The 20,843-nt window shown below is 36.6% G+C and overlaps 1 protein-coding gene across 5 annotated transcripts in view; it reads left to right on the top strand.

The window, feature by feature from the left end:
- LAMA2 (laminin subunit alpha 2) overlaps nt 1-20,843 on the top strand; it is a 511,376-nt gene that overhangs the window by 436,015 nt on the left and 54,518 nt on the right. For all 5 annotated transcript variants that reach the window (XM_053664793.1, XM_053664792.1, XM_053664790.1 and 2 more), the window contains 6 exons: nt 1,058-1,240; nt 5,653-5,807; nt 12,342-12,485; nt 13,488-13,621; nt 15,447-15,606; nt 18,529-18,653. In XM_053664793.1, coding sequence (XP_053520768.1) covers nt 1,058-1,240; nt 5,653-5,807; nt 12,342-12,485; nt 13,488-13,621; nt 15,447-15,606; nt 18,529-18,653 — 901 coding nt within the window. The remainder of the gene's footprint in view (nt 1-1,057; nt 1,241-5,652; nt 5,808-12,341; nt 12,486-13,487; nt 13,622-15,446; nt 15,607-18,528; nt 18,654-20,843) is intronic.

The following is a 20,843-nucleotide window of genomic DNA, read 5'->3' as shown; positions in this document are numbered from 1 at the left end:
CTGCCTCGATGTGTCATTCAGCAAAGGTCAATTCCTTAAATGGTTTAGCTTTCAAAACCATTAACAGCTGAACCGTATCTGTAATATCTTCCTACCTATTAAAAGTACTTGAAGTGATTGCTTGGTATACCAAAAAATACTATTCTTTAGGTTACTGTATGCATATTTTTCATAGTGTAACATAATAACAAGGGTTACGAACATTTATCGAGTGCTTACTCAGTGTGTTCAAGTGTATGTACTCCTCATACTAATCCTATAAAGTGAATGGTACTATTACTCCCACTTTACAGATGACAAGCTGAGATGTAGGATACTGAAGGTCATTGTTAAAAGTGAAATATATGCGATTTGCACCCCACAGCTTAACTTCAGAGCTTGTGGTCTTAACCAGTAATCCTCATACACTAGTAAGCATCTATGTCTACAGTATATTTTCTTATATGAATGTGATCAAGAAAACAAATCACATATTTATATAATGCAGAAAATAATAAAACCTTAGTTATTTTTACTTTTTTTAATGTGAAAAATCCAAATAACTTTCTAGATTTTCACATCACCTCTTCGGTAGTAAGAAAGCATGTAGTAAATTTCCAGGGCTGTAAGCAAATGTAAATACATGAACACGGAGTCTGACATACCTAGAAATCTGTCTCTACCCTTAAACTAAAATACATCAATTCCACCAACCCCCGACATGGATGGGCAGATTAAGTCTTAAATCTACTTTTTATGAAGCTACGAGACTCACATGGATAAATTTCTCTCTTTAATATGTACAACAGCAAATCACAGTATTCCCTTTTACAATGAATGTTTGGAATAATCACTTTGCTCTCTGAAGAACTAATCAGGTATTCATAGCAACGGTCCCTGAGAAAATTTGATTTAGCTAAAGTTTTACTTTATTTGTTACAACTGAATGAGACAAAGTTCAGCCTTTCCCTTTGCGTGTGTTCCCAAGGTCAGCCAGCTTCAGTCTTGCTTTGGCAAACATGGTTTAAGCTACTAACTCCAGACCCTTGGTTTTGTTTCTCATACCTTCTGCTGACAGACACAGCCGCTAAACTGCAAGCTGTTAAGGACAAAGCAAGACAAGCAAATGACACAGCAAAAAACGTACTGGCACAGATTAAAGATCTCCACCAGAACCTCGATGGCCTGAAGAAAAATTATAATCAACTAGCAGACAGCGTAGCAAAAACAAATGCTCTGGTGAAAGATCCTTCAAAAAACAGTATGATCCCCTTTTTCATTTTGATTATGTTATTTATTTATTCCCACTAAAAACACACCCTAGACTCATACGGTTAGACCTGGAAGAGACCCCCATGGTGGTGTAGTCTGTCTATGTATAGACAAGGCTCAGGAATCGAGCACGTCTGCAGCTCCTGAACTGGAACCCCAGTCTCCCAGCTATGCACCGTGGCTTTTCCCCTCCACACTGTGTCCAATCAAGAGGAAATTAGAAATTCTCAAGGTCTGCCTAACATTTGGTATAGCAATGCCAAATACCTTTCATCCTCCACTGTAATTGAGAATGTATTTCTACTGGGGAAATTATATCCTCAAAGCTGGTAAAGTTCTGTGGAACAGAGTGGTCAAGGAGCATTGCAATTAGAACATGATATTAAAATGGTATCAACTTGAAATCATTAACATTAAACATATTGATATTTTATTATTTAGATTTTAGTTGTTTAACATTTTCAGGAAATTAAAGCATTTATTTAGCTTACCCAGAATATTTCTTCACATTTTTGTATATTGCATCAAATTATATTTAGTTATTAAGAACTTACCAAAAAATATAGGAGAAGTTAATATAATGATAATTTAAATTATTAAGTATAGTTGATAAAGTTAGGGTTTTTACATATTTTTTCCATTTGGTGAAGTGATGTTATCTCAGTATGTGATTTCACCAAAAGAGACACTTGATTTTTTTTGGACTCGTTACTCTCAAGAGAGTAGTAGTAGCCTTCTTCACATACCAACACTTTCATTATCGGAATATTTGTAGAGCACAGCAAAAGCCCTCTTATTGACATCACACGCCATATAATTCAGATACTGGTTGAGGGACAAAGCCTGACTTTTCAGTGCCACTGCCACAAATCAAACCCCAATGATGCTGTGAAATCACAGATACAACTAGCACGAGTCCTTCATGAGCAGGGAGAGTGCAGATAAGTACAGCATGCACATCGGACCTGGGAGGGAGGGTTTATTCCTAGCCATTTCTTCAAAGAAGAAAAAAATAAGATACACTGGTTTTCTGAATTTATTCTTATGTAAGGCCAGAGATAGCTTATCCCTATAGATCAAAGAATCCATCTGCATAAATGGTTCAGATGCATGGCAAATCATATCGTCGCCCCTCCAAACCCCAGAAAGGAACGAGCATACATTTTAAAGTGAATATCACTATTTCACTTATTTTATAATTTAACATATCATTTCATTCAGTTTCAGATTGATTCTTAGCTGATAGTGGCCTTTCCATAATATTTATCTCTACCTTTTTTGATCCTGTCCTCTATGGAGGTAGTTAATTATGTGTAAAATTTATTAAGCAGGTCTGTTTTATAGTTTTTAGAACATTATAGTAAAGTATCTTTTAATATGAACATAAGCCTCTAAATGACAGGTTTTGTGTGCTTTTATTTGATAACACTAGTTGGACTTAAAATCGGATACCTTTGGAACTAGTTGCATAAGGTGTTATTCTGTGATAGTCAAATGTCAAGAAAGTATTTCCTCATGAATTTTCTAATTTCTTTTTGTTTTATTTCCACATGAAATTACCTGCAGAAATCAGTATGTATATATTTATTTGCATACCGTTCAGTAACTTTTATGCTTAACTGCCTATTGCAAAAAGCTTCAGCTCTGCATGTTAAGTTTGGGTATCGCCTTAAACGTGGTAGAGGTGTTCTTTCCAGTATCACGAGATGAATGCTAGATATATAAAATAAACTTTTCTTTATAAAAATTAATATGTGAACATATTTGATATACTTCTAGAGAATTATATTTAGAGAAACTCATAATAAAATAAAATTCAATCTTAAAAAGGAACCACTGGGTTACGAAGATACTTTCTTAAACATCCCATAATTTTAATTCAGAATCAAAGTTAAAACTGCGAGATAGAAAATAATAATAAAACCCAGCATATGAAAACCTGAGAAGGCTCTGCTCAGTGGCAAGTGAGTGCAATTGCGTTATCAAACAAGCACTGAAGTAAACAGTTTAACCAATTCTACACGTGAAACAAAACAAAATTAACTGAAAAAACATTATCGAATTCGAAGACAGAAAAATAATGGACCTGATCAATCCAAAAGGTAGATCTTTAGGAATATAAAAATAAAATATTTTAGATATTTGGCAAACTTAATCAAGAAAAAATAAAGCACAAATAGACAAAGTTCTCAAGGAGCTATAACTAGATAAGACAAAATTTGACACATAAAATGATAGTTGGCAAGCTCTATGCTTATAAATTTTAAGGCTTAAAAAAGACAATTTTCTATAAAAAACAATGTTATCAAATTTATCTTCAGAAGTTATTTAAAAATTGACACAGTCAAATAATTGTGGCACAAAGAAGTTTTCAAAAACTACTACACAAGAAATCATCACCTGGCTGGTGTAGCTCAGTGGATTGAGTGCGGGCCTGCAAACCAGACAATCGCGGTTCAATTCCCAGTCAGGGCACATTCGTGGGTTGCAGGCCAGTTCCCAGCAGGGGCCAGTTCCCAGTAAGGGGTGCACCAGAAGCAACCATACATTGATATTTCTCTCCCTCTCTCCTTCCTTTCCCCTCCAAAGATAAATAAATAAAATCTTTTAAAAAAATCATCACACTCGATATCACAGATGATTTAATTTTAAACCATCAAGAAGATAATTTTTTAGTTATTGACTTGAGAGAGAGAGGGGAAGAGAGAGAGAGAAACATCGGATTGTTGTTCCACTTATTTATGCATCTAGTGGTAGATTCTTATATTTGCTCTGACCGGGATCGACCCCACAACCTTGGTATGTCACGATGATTCTCTAATCAAGTGAGCTCCCCAGCCAGGGCCTAAAAGATAATTTCCATATGATTTACACTTCTCCAAAAGATAGAGGAGAAAAACGGGAGGGGCCGTGGGATCGAGCAGAGTGCACTTTAAAACAGTGAATAGAAACTACTAAGAGCATTAGAAGAAAAGGATCTATTATTTGCTGCCTAAGCCTAGATAGTTTTTGCTCAACCCCTTTTTTCTCTTTCTTGGGAATTTAAAGCATTCTTCCTCAATTCTACGATAATTTTTTAAATATCAGAGTGATATTGGAGAATTAAAGGAAGGAAAAATGGACAAGTGTTTTATTTAAAGTGTACAAAATGAAAGAACACCTGTTGTTATGGTGATTATTTATGCGATTATGTAACAAGGGCTTTGACCCTAACTACCTATGTCAGGAATTCTCTGTTCATGATCCTGTGACTCCATGTTAATTTTAATAAGAGACCTATGTCTTTTTAAACATCACTAACAATATAACGTACAGTTATGACCATGAGTTCAAAATTCTTAGTTTAAACTTAGTCTAAAATAATAATTTCCTTCCTTTTGAACACTTCCGATTAATTCCTGAGGACTGGTTCCCAAGTGGTGCATTGTCAACCAGAGAGCAGATCATTCATAGTCCAGCATGTATGTAGCCTTGGACCTTAAGCAGGTTCACTTTTTAATCAGGGTCCCAATGACAGAAAACAGAGCGATGTATGCTGGATAATAAAGGATGCAGTTGGGATAAGACTGCCAGCATGCTAGGAAGAGAGTAATTGGTTTCCCCTGCATCATTTGCCCTCTTATGAAAGGGATACTCTGGATGTCCATGGATCAGTGGTGACCTTCAGTCATTTGGGGTTATGCCCTTTTTGAAATTGTCAATATTCAACCTTTTTTTTACCTACAACAATGGCAGTTTAATACAGTTCAGTGTGATATAGAGGTCAGGTTAATCAACTATTCTTCAAAATGAAAATGATCTGCATCATGAAAGATTTAACTGAAGTATAAAATAGGCCTTTAGTCTAAGGGTTGTTCAACACTGAAGGGTTTTCAAAAGACATTTTTGATAGCTTCTCTATTTAAGATGTACAAATAAAGACAGTGAGTCAAAGAAAGAAAATCACTTTTTTGTGAGAGGCCTGACTTAAATACAAGTCTGGTTTGGACGGACTAGGTGACATTTTAAAGACACTTTCATTTCCCTGATTCTATGACTAAAATTCTGTTCTGTAAAGCTTGGCTTGTGGCTGAAGCTAGAAAGGATTGAATGAGGGATTGAATTAAGTTGATCATATTCTCAACCCTCAATGCTAACTTCCATTTTCCTTACAAAGCCTGTGCTGGCCCTCGTTCCTCTGAAGCTCTTCCTGTGGCCTGCTTGAGTCCCAGCTAAAATATTCCCATTTGCCATCACAAGCTGCTGCCATAGTCATGGTCTTTCCTTTGTCATGTGGAGAAGATAAAATTCTTTTAATTAATAAGTTAAACATGCTGCCAATTTCATTTGCATGAGTGTGCATGGATACATGTTTGTGCATGTGCATGTGTGTGTGGTGTGTGCTAATCTTGTCCTGTGCAGTTGCAGATGCAGATGCCACAGTGAAAAATCTAGAACAAGAAGCTGACCGACTGATCAGTAAACTCAAACCCATCAAGGAACTGGAGGATAACCTGAAGAAAAACATCTCTGAGATAAAGGAGCTGATAAACCAAGCCCGAAAACAAGCCAATTCTGTAAGCTGTTTTTATTTGCAGTATTAGTCACTGGTTTGGTATTAGTTCCAGGTGAAATGTCTTCCCCAGTGTATATTGCTTAATGATTTTTGTTTCTTTTTATTCACTTGAAGTTATTTTAGGAGAGTTGGGGAATGGAAGGTTAAATGCTCCGAGGTTTTTTTTTTTTTTTCATAAATTTCAAAAGATAAATCTTAAGAAGAATAATCACCACTAATTATAAGTGGAAATTCTGATGTGTTTTATTATTATTTAAATAGAGTAAAGCAAGTTGCAAGAATACCTTACTTTTGTATACTAAAGAAATATGAAGGAGAGTGCCTTGCTCTTGATGAAAGCAGAAAAAGGCAAACCAGTGGTAAAGTAGCAGGAATTAATGAAAAAGGTTATGTGAAATAACAGCAAAGAGGAGCCATTCTTTTCTGTATATTTTTTGCTTGAGCATAAGCAATAACATAAATTATTTTGGTTACAAACTCTGTAACCAAAAGAAATTTTGTAAAATTTCTCTGTAAAAAGAAATTTTTACAATTTCTTTTTTAGAGGAAGAATAGGAAACACCTAGCTAATCTCAAAATTTTGGTCTTTATTAACAACTAGAAGACTATTAGGATAGAAGAAAAACTTTCTAGAAAATAACATTTTAATGAATAATGAAAGAATTGTTAATGGCAATATGAAACTTTATCTACCTGAGTAAAGTTATCCCCATGATGGTTTTTAGAAATAGAAGGGAAAAAATAAAAGTTTTCATGTTGTCATGCTTAAACTCAAATCTTTATAGACACCCATGTCTTCCATCTCAAAATTTTTGTTTTCCTGACAACTGTGAAGCTAGAGTGACTAGAAATGATCTTTCTTAATCCACCAATTTATATTTTTATAGTAGTGACCAGGAATATAAAGCCAAGTGACAATATATCCATGGTCCTCCTTTCTACATATCTGATGCCTCTAAACAAGGCCAAGACAATAAGTTCAAGGAGTACTTTGAAAAAGAATCCATGGCTGACCGAAGAGAAACTTAGAAAACAACAAGAAGATTAGTGAGGATAATGTACATAGGCTCAGTAAAAAATAGCAGATAAGGTTGAGAAGATATTTATTGAGGTACAATATAAAAATCATATAGGCAGTAGGAGATCAGGTGATCATTATTAAAGTGAACCACAAGGTAAAAATAAATCAGATCTCACTCCAAAGTTTGGAGTTTTCCCTAAGATTTAACCAGTGTAGAAAAACCATCTCCTGGGTTCAAGGCTACTTGCTATGAAGTACACAAAGATGAATGAGGAACACACAAAATTTATACTGTAGTAAAAGAAATAAGACATGTACTCAAATAACTCTAAACTAATGTAGAATGTTGTACTGCATTGTATGAACAATGGAAATGCTATAAAGTCATTAAAGGAAAGATCACCTCTGATAGGGGCCAGAACATGCACTGAAGTGAGGGATTTGAGCCAGGCCTAAAGGGACATAGTCCTGGGCATGGGAGGGGGCAGAAGGGCAGGGGGAGAGCAGCATTCTTAGAAGGGGGAATCACTTGAGACAAGACAGAGAGAGAAGAAAACTGTAGGGTTGTTTTCCGAAGGACCAGTCTAGTTTGCCAAGGTTATTTATTGGTAAAGTGAACTTTAAACTGGAAAGGTGTATAGAGGCCAGGTATTGTCAGGCCCTGGATAGTGTAAGTTAATCAGTTGCATTTAGCTGTGATCGTACCTAAAATAAACATTATTGGTGAGGGGACGCTGAAAGTACCTGTTTATAAACTATAATATAATCAGAGCTGAGCATTTGGAATATGAATCTGGAAGTAGTCTGTGGGGCAGGTGAGAAAAACTACAAAGGAGGAAGCAAAGTTTGCATTGCAAGAGCCAGTTGGGTCAGTGATGGGAGGAACAGCAAACTGGTTCACCACCCCTGAGTTTTGCAATGTTAAGTTTGAAGAAGCAATAACAGTGAATAGTCTACTGTGAATCACAGAGCCACATACTCTGCTTAGTTGGCAGGTAGGAAAATCTGAACATCTTTCTAATTGTTTTTATTTTTCAAGTATAGTTAATATACAGTATTATATTAGTTTCCAGTTTCCATCTCAATGATTAGACATTATATAAGTTACTAAGTGGCAATCCTGATAAATCTCATACCCATCTGACACCACACAGAGTTATTAGAATATTATTGACTTTATTGGCTACATTGTACTTTATATCCCCATGATTATTCTGTAACTACCATCCGGACATTTTTGTTATGTCTTCATTGTAAAGAAGTTCTGAAATATGCCCATATATTTATCAGTTTTGAGAATTTCCCTACTTCAAACCCTCCCCCTGGAGAAAAAGTTAAAATTCTGGCATGTCAATATATGTAACCTGTCTTCAGACACAAAATGAAAGACAGGTATAAAAGTAATGCTAGAAGAAGTGACCAATGCCTATGGCTTTTAAGGAAATTTTCAATCACTTTTGGATATGGAAGTTATAGCAAAGTGCCCTACTTTTCATAAGATGTTAGAAGTATGTAAGAAGCCAAGTTTTTCCATGAGTTTTATACAAATTGAAGATGACATTTGGCTGATTGGTAGACATATTTGTAACTTAGTGTGAGAGTCTGGATGCGGCCTTAACACAATGGGGCCAAGCAAATTAAAGACATTTATTTTAAAGTAGTTTTGGGGGGTTTTTTTGCTTTGTTGAGTTTGAAATTGAGTGGCTGATTCTCTTTTTAAATGAATGACCAAGTTGTTGGATGAAAAATGCATGAAAATCCAATGGATATAATAATGGGATTTTCAATAATGTTTAACTGAGTTCATGATGATAAATTGGTAAACAGTGTTTATGAGAAATGCTTCAAAGACACCTAATGCTTGGTGATTTTTGTTTAGCAGTCTTACTAAGAATTCACTTTAGAAATAACAGCAGTTGATAGAACCTAATATCTTGAGGACATTTTTGTTTCAGAAACCTTGCCCCTCTAGGGAAATTTATATATGCTGTACTTAGATTACCTAATTTAAGGTAGTTAAAATAGATATCTATAATTGTAAATAAAAGCACAAAACATTTCAGTGAGAAATGAGTAGGTATGAACTGGTTACCAACAGTTCGAGCCTCCTGACATGTTCAGATACTGAGCATGTGTTCAAAACCATAAGCCAGAAAGGAGAAAATCCAGAGTACTTGGCATATAACTGCCTAAGAGTTGACCAGAAGACTACTTTGTAAGATTAATTGTTGGCATATTGGGTATAACTATGATGTTCTGAGGGATGGTTGTTCTATATTCAGCTGTAATTTGGATGGATGTGGTTGTGTAAGGAGGTGAGCTGTGTTTATCTGTGCTGCCATCTTGACCAGAAGTGAGTCACACCAATGGTATCATCCCCTATCATTTCTACCAGGTATATCTAAGCAAGGGCAGAAACTCCTCCCGTGACCAAACGGTCTGTATTCCACCCGTATTCAGTCGTTTCATCCCTTAACAGTAACTGAGGAGTATTACAATACTGTGTTCTTTAAACAAAAATAAGTTATTTGTGATTACACTTGCCATAAGTTTATAAAGCATATATGGAATAAAGATAAAAGAAACTACACACAGTTACTTTTGATGAGTAATCCAGCCCCACTAGAATTTTGGATATTATTCCTGCTAGAAAGAGCTCAATCTGTTGTACTCCTGAACTCCAGTCAGATCTTGCTTTCTTCTCTCTGATCTTTTTACAAAGTCAATGACACTTGCAGCCTGCCTCACATATCAAATCTACTCAGTGCCAAGTTCTTCTCCCCTGATGCTTTTGGTTCACTTGCTGTGAATTTCTAAAAATTCACTACCTCTTATATCTTTTCCTAAACATTAAAACATCTGAAGACTGCATTTCCCCTACCTGCCCTCCACTGTAGCCTCTTTCTCTTGCTTTACTTCTCCTTTTCATCTCTAAGCCCTTGGATAAACCTTTGTAGAGCTGCTCCTCTATCATGTAACGTTCTCTGACAACCCCCATTGTGCATCTGCTGCATAGTACTGACACCCAAAGAACAGCTGTACATTTCCTAGTTCTGTTTTTCTGTGATTTACTTTGAATCACCTACCTTGGCATTTTATGTAGAAGGGAAATTCCCTCTTTTGTGAAACAAAGAACTAACTTCTTGGCTGAGAACCACAAAACCAGAAAAAACTATCTTCTCCAGAACACAGGCCAAACTTTCTGGGGACCAAAATTGACCACAACACTGTGCCTCTCGGTGAAGAGACAGGGACCCAGCGTTTGGGGGAAGAACACAAGGACTGGGAAAGCAGGCTGCGCAGTAGGCCTCCTCAGTTATTCCCCCAGGCCACCACGATTCCACAGGCTCTATGAGCGTAAGCCCCTGCTTCTTTTGAACACATGATTTCCTGCACTTGAGACATTATCTGGATAGCATATTAGTTGAAGAAACCATGTATGAATATATGACTTATGTACAGATCTATCTATCTCCAGAAGTGCTCAAACATGTAGGAGTTGACATATTTGTCACAACCAAAACCCCTCTCCTTAGCTTTCTCTTTTAAATTCAACCAATGTTGAAATCATTACCTCTTTTTTAATTTAATTTTTATTGTATTTTTTCTATTACCATTTAGTCCCCTTATGCCCTCCTCACCCCCAGCAATCACCACGCTGCTGTCCATGTCCATGAGTCCTTTTTCTTTTTTGCTCCATCCCTCCCTGCCACCTCCCCACCACTAGCTGTCATCCTGCTCTTCATCTGTGAGTCTGTCCCCACGTTCCTTATTACTTCAGTTTGTTCCATAGATTCCACATATGCATGAATTCATACGGTATTTGTTTGTCTCTGACTAGCTTATTTCACTCAGCATAATGTTCTCCAGGTCCATCCATATTGTCGCAAAGGGTAAAATTTTCTTTGTTTCTAAAGCCAAGTAGTATTCTGTTGTGTGAATGCCCCATAGTTGTTTTATCCACTCATCTACTAATGGACAACTGGGCTGCTTCCACGTCTTGGCAATCGTAAATAATGCTGCGATGAGCATAAGGGTGCTTATGTTCTTTTGAATCACTGTTTTGGTTTTCTTCGGATATATTCCCAGAAGTGAGATAGCTGGGTAAAATGGCATATCTATTTCTCACTCCATTTTTTGAAGTATCTGCATATTGCTTTCCTCAGTGGCTGCAGCAATCTGCACTCCCACCAGCAGTGCAAAAGGATTCTCCTTTCTCCACATCCTCACCAGCACTTGTTGTTTTTTTATTTATTGATGATACCCATTGAATTCAGAACTTCTTGAGTATAATCTATACCACCGTTGGAGCCCCCTTGCTGCCTCACACCCTAACTAGACTCTTGGAGACACCTCCTTATGTCACCATAATATAGAGACTTGTTTGGTGTCCTAGGCTCTCTGGTTTGGAGTCTGCACAGCCCTTTCATGGGGAGGGTAACAATAATGTTCATCGGTTTTCTTTTAATTGTGAAAACAATATGACTAGCACAAAGTGCTAGATGGATTGATTAAGAAAATAGAAATTCACTGCTAATGAGGACCAAGAGGCTTCCTGAAGGCTGGTATTTGAATCAGTGGCAAAGAAAAGTTTTACATCTTTCCCTGTCTCTGCCTCCTTCTTTGAGCCCTATCACGAGCAGAGTAACAGCTTCTCTCTGAGCCCAAGCAGCGTTGCTGTCCGGAAAGGGCCCTTTGATGGTGCATCTGAACCAAGGGAAATTAACTCAAAGAATCAGCTAGTGTTATTTGTGATTGAAGTAAGGCTCCGTAATGGACATAAAAATTGGCACGAACGGTGTCAGTTCTATTCACACAGGAATTCTTTTCCTTGAAATTTATAGTAATTTTTAAAGATCAAGTCAACAGAAAAAGGAGCTGTTAGATACATTTATAGTAATAGCCATTTGGAAATTATTTGTCTCATTTCCTGGAAACTTAATAAAAAGATATAATTTGTTCTCAAATGTATGTTCTGAATGGAATGATTAATAATCTTCTTATTGTTACAACATCTAGAACAAAATCTGTTTGCCCTCTTTCAACTTCAGGAACATGAGAGAATAATTTCCACTCGAAAACTGTAAGAAAAAATAGTTTCCTACTTGAAATGATACCAAAATGGCTGAAATTTGAATTGCAAAATTTCATTAAACAACCCTAATAAAGATATTACCATTAGCTTCATAAAATCAACTTTTGAAAATGTTCCCATGTTCATAAAGGAGTAAAGTGTGAAGAGAATGTTTTAGTTGCATGCTTCAAAAACGATGAGTATGCTAACAAGACATGTGGCTGTGAACAGCTTATTGTCAAAATGCTGGTGAAAAGCTGCTCTTCTCTGCCCTCATTAATGAGTAAAAGAGTGTCTGCATATGGGCATTTAATGACAGTGTTTGATAATAGAAAAATAACTTCAAAGAAGAGATGATGATGGCTGTGTGGTTGTTTGGGAGCTATTTAAACTTTCTGAGAAATTTACTCTTGGTTCTTTGTACCTTGTTTTCCTTGAAGATCAAAGTGTCTGTCTCTTCGGGAGGTGACTGCATTCGAACATACAAGCCAGAAATCAAGAAAGGAAGCTACAACAATATCGTTGTCAATGTAAAGACACCTGTTGCTGACAACCTTCTTTTTTATCTTGGAAGTGCCAAATTTGTAAGTCTAGTATTCAGCTTTTCTTGCCTTATTGTATATATGTATAGTCAGAGGTTAATCCTGGTTGTGAGGAAAATGTATGGAATCCAATAACATGGTCCCAGAATCATCTAATATAACCTTTCAGACTTGAAAACCTCAGACTCTTACCTCACAAAGTTCTGAAGTGCCCAATTAAGTTAGAAGCCAAATGAAATGAAGAACACTTTTCATAGTACTTACGCACATCTACTTTCATGAGTGTACCAGCGTTCATTTGAATTACTTTTCCAGATCCAGCTATTTAAAAAGAAAAATTAATAGGAATATAGCTTGGGATTTTTTTGTTTTCTTTGTTTTTTGTTTGTTTGTTTGTACTTTCCTCTCACTGAGAAATTATAATGAACTTTCATGGTAAATGAAAATGGCAAAATTGTGTACTCATTTTGTGTCAATGAAAATTCTTCTATTGAGTTTATGACTCAAAGAAGTTGTAACTAACAGAGCCCACCAAAGAAAGTTCTGATTCCTTTCATTTAAACTATTTGACTTTGCATTGCATGGCAACCTTTCAAAATGAATATAATTTTTCAACAGACTACTCATTGCATAAGTCAATACCTAGAATTTAGGTGAGAAGTTCAGGGTCACCTTGCAGAAATTCATAGATGGCCCTTTAAACATGTCAGTGCTCTTGGAGAAAACAATGAATTATGAATCCAAGTATTTGCCATATGTCTACCACGAGTATCAGGGAAAGCATCAAAATTAGTCCTAAGTGGAATTGATTAAATCAACACACACACCTCAGCCGTATGGACAACTGTGTTGCCTTAAAGATACAAAGATAAAATATTATTTAACCATACATAATAATAGTTCATATTGTTTGGGGATTTTGTCATGCAGCTTCTAATTATTTCATGTATTTGTAAATGGCAGCTATTAAAAGAACTCTGCTGGCCTTCTCTTTCTGGGCGCTTTGTATATGATACGTATTGTTTTTGTGTTTCTCTGAACTAGATTGACTTTCTGGCTATAGAAATGCGCAAAGGCAAAGTAAGCTTTCTCTGGGATGTTGGATCTGGAGTTGGACGCGTAGAGTATCCAGATTTGACTATTGATGACTCATATTGGTACCGTATTGAGGCATCAAGGTAACTAAATCAATAAAGATTAAAATAAATGACAGAATTTTGGAGTAGTTTCCAAGTTTATAAGAAAACTCCTAACTTCTTGAAATGGATATATATATTTATATACATTTATATATTTATATACATTATGTGAGTATATATATGTGCATAATTGTGTGTGAATTGCTACCTTTATAGTGTCAATTAGGAGCTAACAAACCTTAGAGATCTTGACCAGATTAACTATTTGCTTTGAACCCCTTTTCTGGCTGTCCCATAGAAATGTGGAAGTTGTTTTCATTCATACAGTCACACCTGAAGAAGTGCTGAGACAACTCATTTGGAACAGCCAGAGCCTGAGAACTGCCCTGAGTGCCTGTCTTTGGTGCACACAGTTCCTCTGCTAGTCTATCTACGTAGTCTATACAGCAACCTCACCTGTCGGCCTGTTCACTATCTCAGTGTTGGCATGAATGCTTAAAATGGGCCGCAACAGGAAATTGACTAATTCTATCTTCGAGGCCGTAATTCAATTAACTTCTAGCAGTGTCTAGATTACTTAGAGAAACCATTGCTATCCTTAAGACTACTTCCCCCTCAACTTCTCTTTTTTCCTAATTCTCCACTGTTTACCACACCCAAGGCAGCTAATAGTTAAGAGATATTGTTAAGGGCTTGGGGCTGTGGAGGCAGTTGATCAACGATCTGGTAATTGTTGAATCTAGGTGATAAATACATAAAATCTAATTCTATGGTTGTATGTTTGAATTTTTCCATAATAAAAATTTTAAAACAAAACTCAATGAGAAGCAATATCTTCTTCAGAAACATGTGTGTGTGAGAGAGAAAAAGACCAACATACAAAATGAGCCTCCATATGTGGTGGAAGGGGGGGGGTCTGTTTTTTAAGAACGTCAGAATATTTGTATTCACAAAGTACAATTCTTTTATCAGAATAGACATATTCTGCTAAAGAAGTAGAATTTTATTTGATAAATTAATTCTATTGTTTCCATGTATTTTAATTAATACTGCACCTTCAAAGATAAAAAGATTACTAAAATGAGACAGCGGGGAGAGAAATATGACACTAAAGTTTTGTTATGACAGCTTGTCTCAGAAAAGAGACCAGATTTTCTTACTTAACAATTCATGGAAATCCATCACTTTTTAAAGAGAAAATGAAATACAATAATAATAACTTCCAAAACCACATTAATTGAATTTAAAGTGAAGTTCTTTCATACAATTTGTATCCTCAACTCTGAAGACTAGATATTATACGATATACATTAAGATGGTGTGCCAAACAATAAAAGATGCACAGTTCCGGGAAGACTACTTCAGCAAATCTGAATCCAAGATATAATAAGGGATTTTAGGAAAAATTATGCAGTCTATCATGCAGAGGGGTTCACTTGCTGAATTAAATTAGACAAAATGCTAAACGAAGTAATATAAATTTATTTAAATAGTATGTGTTGGTAGATAGTAAATTGTTTTGTGAGCTGTAGGAAAAAAGCCTTTTTGTTTAACCAACAGCCATTTCGTCAGCTCATTGCTGCTGTATCACTCACTCCGTAGCAATGGACACCCAGGATCAGGACGTGCTACTCTCTGGTCCTGGCCGACTCCAACAGGTAGCATCTAGGGAAGGTCAGACCCTGGGTTTTGATTTGCAGTTTAATGAATCCAGAAATTTTGAAGCTAAATAACCCAGTGAACTCTCAAATTCCAAAACAAGTCTCTACATTTAATGCTTTTTCAACCTTAAGCTACCAGAAAGGGGATACATAATTCCTTTTCTGTATTTCCTTCTGCTTCCTTTCAACACGTATCCTGGAAGAACTGGGAGAAATGGAAGCATTTCTGTGAGGGCCCTGGATGGACCCAAAGCCAGCATTATGCCCAGTACACACCATTCAGTGTCTCCTCCCGGGTACACGATTCTAGATGTGGATGCAAATGCAATGCTCTTCGTTGGCGGCTTGACTGGGAAGTTGAAGGTAATGTGTTCCTCCCCATCCTGTTTACCTCATCTTTGTAGACGACTCCTGACGTGATTACTTAAGGAGAAGCGTGACAAAACTCCGTAAAAGCTCAACCACTGCTTGCTTAATTTGTATTTTTGAAAACAGGGATATATGTCAAGAAAGAATTTTCTTCTTTGAATATTTAATAGTGGAAGAACAATATTTTAAGCCTGTGTGTATTTACTTAAATACTTATCATGTTGTCCTAATCCGTGGCATCAATTTTTGTACATTCTTGTTTTATTTGCCTCAAAACCAAAGTGATTGTTAAATATACTTTACTTTCTGAATCAACTTGTGATTTATTGATATGAAGTGCTATGAAGTTCAAACTCACATCTAATTCAAAGGTTTATGAATACCTTGGGGAAATATCATAGGAGTCATAAGCTTTCAAATTGTGATCTGATTTTAAAAGTTTTTGAGTTGCTCCTCTCCTCATTCTTACAGAATAATATACTTAATATTCATAATTGCTTCATGGCAGGCCCTTGAACATTTCAAATTGCAAAGTGCCTGCATTTTCAAGAAGCTCATGCTGATTAAATGGAATTAGGTGTTGAAAAATGACCTGTGGGTGAGATGTAAGAGCACCACCAGATATAACAGTTAATCCTGGGCTTATCAGAATCATTCCGGGATGAGATCAGTCAGGAAATGTGAAGAGCCAGGGTGACCCCAAATTTATGAGAACTGAACCTTCTTGTAACTGAGGTTGTTTTATTTGCTTTGTGTACAAGATGTGACTCTAAAGTACTGTAATTGATTCCACAACTATACACTAAAATCATTCTCATTTCTTAGAACTGCATATAAATATATATGGCACATAGTAATATATGGGCATATTGCCTAATTTCTCTTCTCCTCAGAAAGAGGAATATAGGGGTAGCACAGAGCAGTGCAAAAACCATGTATTTGGAAGTCAAGTCCAGGTTGGATTCTCTGCTCTATCACTTACTAAAATATGACCTTAGGCAAGTCACTTAACCCCTTGGGCTTCAGTTATGTCAATAAGAAAAGGGAGATGGACCCTGGCTGGTGTAGTTCAGTGGATTGAGCTCAGGCCTGCGAACCAGAGTATCACGGTTTGATTCCCAGTCAGGGAACATTCCTGGGTTGCAGGCCAGTTCCCGGCAGGGGACACACAAGAGGCAACCATACATTGATATTTCTCTCCCTCTCTCCTTCCCTTCCCCTCTGAAGATAAATTAAAAAATAAATAAAATAAAGAAAAGGGAGATGGGAATATCTACTTTGCCTGCATATTAATAATATATTTTATATCACTCATATAATTTTACTATGTGCTCTATAATGTCCTGAGTCATTTACATGCATTATTTATTTTTCACAACAACCCCAAAAGGTAGGTAGTATCCTCTTCTTAATTACTACGTCTAAGTAAGAGAGAAGTTAAATGACTTCACCAAAGTCACACAGCACTTAGTGGTGGAGCCGCAGTTAAATACAGGTTTACGGGCACAAGTGTCTGCACTCTTTACCACCATGTTTCATGGCCACAGTGAGCAGGGAGATTATGTGCACACATAATTACCCAATGTCACTGGCACAAAGCAACTTTCTCACAACAATCTCAGGGGAAAATAAAACACGCAAATGAAATCTATAAAAAATCTTAATGATTTTGACCAAGAGTTTCAAGGAAACTGCCATACCAGAATATGAACCAAAAACTAAAAACGAGTAACTAGATCAACATGCTGATGAAAATCCAAAGGAGAGGGAAAATATATACATGTGTATTTTTAGGATGTAGGAGGGCAAAGCAAAAAGCAAGTAGCATCCAGAAGAGGATAATCAACCTCTGGAAAACTAAGAGAGTTTTTGAGAATGCTAAGGACTGCCTGACTTACAAATGCCATCAGCTCTGATCAACATTTTTCAACCTGACAGTGCACTTCTTCTCAGCAAGAGGAAGATGTAGGTGTTTATGAGCTAAGACTGTAATGACACATTTTACCTGTTCAGTGACTATCTTTTTACATTTGTTCTAAAACACAAATATGTCCATTCACTTCCCCACAATCAAATATTATTTAGAGAAATGTGGATCAGCTTTGGCAAAGTGTTTCTGAAGTTATAGGCACCAGAATGTAGAATTTATGCGTAATATGTCGAGGCCAAAAGGAACAGTTGGTTAAATTACAGCAAGGTTCTCGACCATGCACTGTGTCATTCCCCCTGTCTGTGACTGTGTTATGTACCAGGCTGAAGACCTTTCTCTATGGGAAGGACATCAGGGTTGTCATTCAACAAATATATATTGAGCCCCTGTGGAATGTCGGGCCCTGGGCTGTGTCTTCCAACAGCTATACCAACATGGCCCCTTTTCTTACAAATTTAGTCTTTGCTTCATTCTTCTGCATGGGAAACCTGTTTGGGCATAAAAGGAATTGAAAAATTGGGGACAGTACTATCATAGGGTATGTAATTCATCTACAAGGGGTGCATTAGTTAATATGTATCCCTTCTTTCATGGAAGAAATCGTCTTAGTGACATAAGAGCACAAACATTTGTTAAATGCCTTCTGTGTCAATCACTCTATACGGTACCATAAGTAAATTATCTAATTTAATTTTCCTAAAATTCATGTTAGACACACACAAAATAGAATCTCAAAGAAGATAAGTAGCTCACCTCAAGTCAGAAGCTAGGAAGAGCTAATTTATTAATGATGATACACTGATATAGCACAGGGTAACCAGGATCTGTGAGGATGTGATATGGTTAAAAGATGAACATGTGCACAAAGAAGAATATCAGAAAGAGTGGAAAGTGACTATTCCACATTCTGCTGCTCACAAATCTTATGGGTGCTTGAAGATTTTTAGTGAAATTCTAAATTCTAACATATATATTTTTCTCTGCAGAAGGCTGATGCTGTACGTGTGATTACATTCACTGGCTGTATGGGAGAGACATACTTTGACAGCAAACCTATAGGGCTGTGGAATTTCCGAGAAATAGAAGGAGACTGCAAAGGATGCACGGTCAGGTTAGTTGAGATGGTCTGGCCCGTGCATCACAGAAGCCTTCGTTTTATTGTGCACTATTCTGTTGTCACATGGCTGATATGGAGCAGGCTTGAAGGGATTATGATCAGAGGTGGATTTACCCTGATGCCAGTCAAAGTTCAAGTCCCTTCCCCAATTTGTGCAGGCCCTTTCCAAGGCTCTGGGAGGTGTTTTAGCATCACTTCAACATAGTCACATAGTTTTGAAAATGTGCAAAGGTCAGGTATTTTAACCTCAATTAGTTAAGACTACTGTCTCTCTCTACTCAACTTTTCTTCATGTCCAAGTTTTGTGCGTGTGTCTGTAGGTATCCTGTAGTTGTAATTTCTTTTTTAACAATAATATTCTATTTTTATTTTTCTTAAATTTATTGGAGTGACACAGGTTGCAAGTGTACAGTTCTATTCTGTATCATTTGAATGCTGCATCATGCACCATACTGTTGTCCTTGTCTATTTCTTTTAACTTGATCCTTTTACCTTTTCCACTCAGACCACCCCTCTCCCTGGCAATCATCAGTCTGTTCTCCATATCTATGAATCTGTTTCTATTTTGTTTCTTTTGTTCATTAGCTTCTACACATAAGTGAAATCATATGGTATGTATCTCTCCGACTGGTTTATTTCACTTAGCATAGTACTCTGCAGATCCATCCATACTGTCATAAAAAGTACCAGTGACCTTCTTTTTTATGGCTGAGTAGTAGTCCCTTGTGTAAATGTACCCGAGCTTTTTATCCACTCATCTACTGATGGACATCTGGGCTGCTTGCAAATCTTAGCTATGGTAAATAGTGCTGCAGTGAACATAGGGGTGCATATGTTCTTTCAAATTAGTGTTTTGGGTTCCTTTAGATATATTCCCAGATGTGGAATTCCTGGGTCATAAGGCAGTTCCATTTTTAATTTTTTAATGATTTTTTTAAAGATTTTATTTATTTATTTTTAGACAGAGGGGAAGGGAAGAAGAAAGAGTAGGAGAGAAACATCAATGTATGCTTGCCTCTCATACATCCCCTACTGGGGACCTGGCCTACAACCCAGGCATGTGCCCTGACTGGGAATTGAACCAGTGACCCTTTGGTTCATAGGCTGCACTCAATCCACTGAGCTACACCAGCCAGGTCCATTTTAAATTTTCTGAGGTAACTCTGTACTGTCTTCCACAGTGGCTGCACCAATCTGCATTCCCACCAATAGTGCACAAGTGTTCCCTTTTCTGCACATCCTCACCAGCTCTTGTTGTTTATTGATTTATTGACAATAACCATTCTGACAGGTATGAGATGATAGCTCATTGTGGTTTTAATTTACATTTCTCTGACAATTAGTGACATCAAGCATCTTTTCACATATCCATTGGCCATCTGTATGCCCTCTTTGGAGAAGTGGTCCTTCCACTTTGGAGGAGTGGTCCTTTCTATTCAGGTCCTTTGTCCATTTATTAATTGGATTGTCTTTTTTTTAGTGTTAAGTTGTAGAAGTTACAAATTTTGGAAAATAATGCTTATCGGATGTATCATTGGCAAATACGCTCTTCCATTCAGTGAGTTGACTTTTGATTTTGTTGATGGTTTCCTTTGCTGTGCAAAAGCTTTTTAGTTTGATGTAGTCTCAGTTGATCATTCTTTTTTTTTTAATTTTATTTTCCTTGCCCAAAGAGACATATCAGAAAAAAATACTGCTACAAGAAATGTTTGACATTTTACTGCCTATATTTTATTCTAAGATTTTTATGGTTTTGCAACTTAAAGTGTCTAATCCATTTTGAGTTTGTTCTTGTGTATTGTGTAAGGAGGTGGTGTAGTTTTATTTTTTTTGCTTGTGTTGGTTGAGCTTTTCCAACACCATTTATTGAGTAGATAGTCTTTATCCTATTGCATGTTCTTGCCTCCTTTGTCAAATATTAATTTACCATAAAGCCATGGGTTTATTTCTGAGCTCTCCATCCCCTTTCAGTGGTCTGTGTGCCTGTTTTTATGCCAGTACTATGCTATTTTGATTACCATGGCCTTATAAGATAATTTAATATCAGCTGGTGTGATACCACCAACTTTGTTGTTCTTTTTCAAGATTGCTGTGGCTATTTGGGGTCTTTTGTGGTTTTATATAAACATTTGGAATATTTGTTCTAGTTCTGTGAGATATGCCATTGGTATTTTACTAGGAATT

Source organism: Artibeus jamaicensis, unplaced genomic scaffold (assembly GCF_021234435.1).
Source record: "Artibeus jamaicensis isolate MK-2021 breed Jamaican fruit bat unplaced genomic scaffold, CSHL_Jam_final contig_387, whole genome shotgun sequence".
Lineage (NCBI taxonomy): Eukaryota > Metazoa > Chordata > Mammalia > Chiroptera > Phyllostomidae > Artibeus > Artibeus jamaicensis.
Note: the sequence above shows the minus strand (reverse complement) of the source record. Positions and strands in the feature narration are given on the sequence as shown.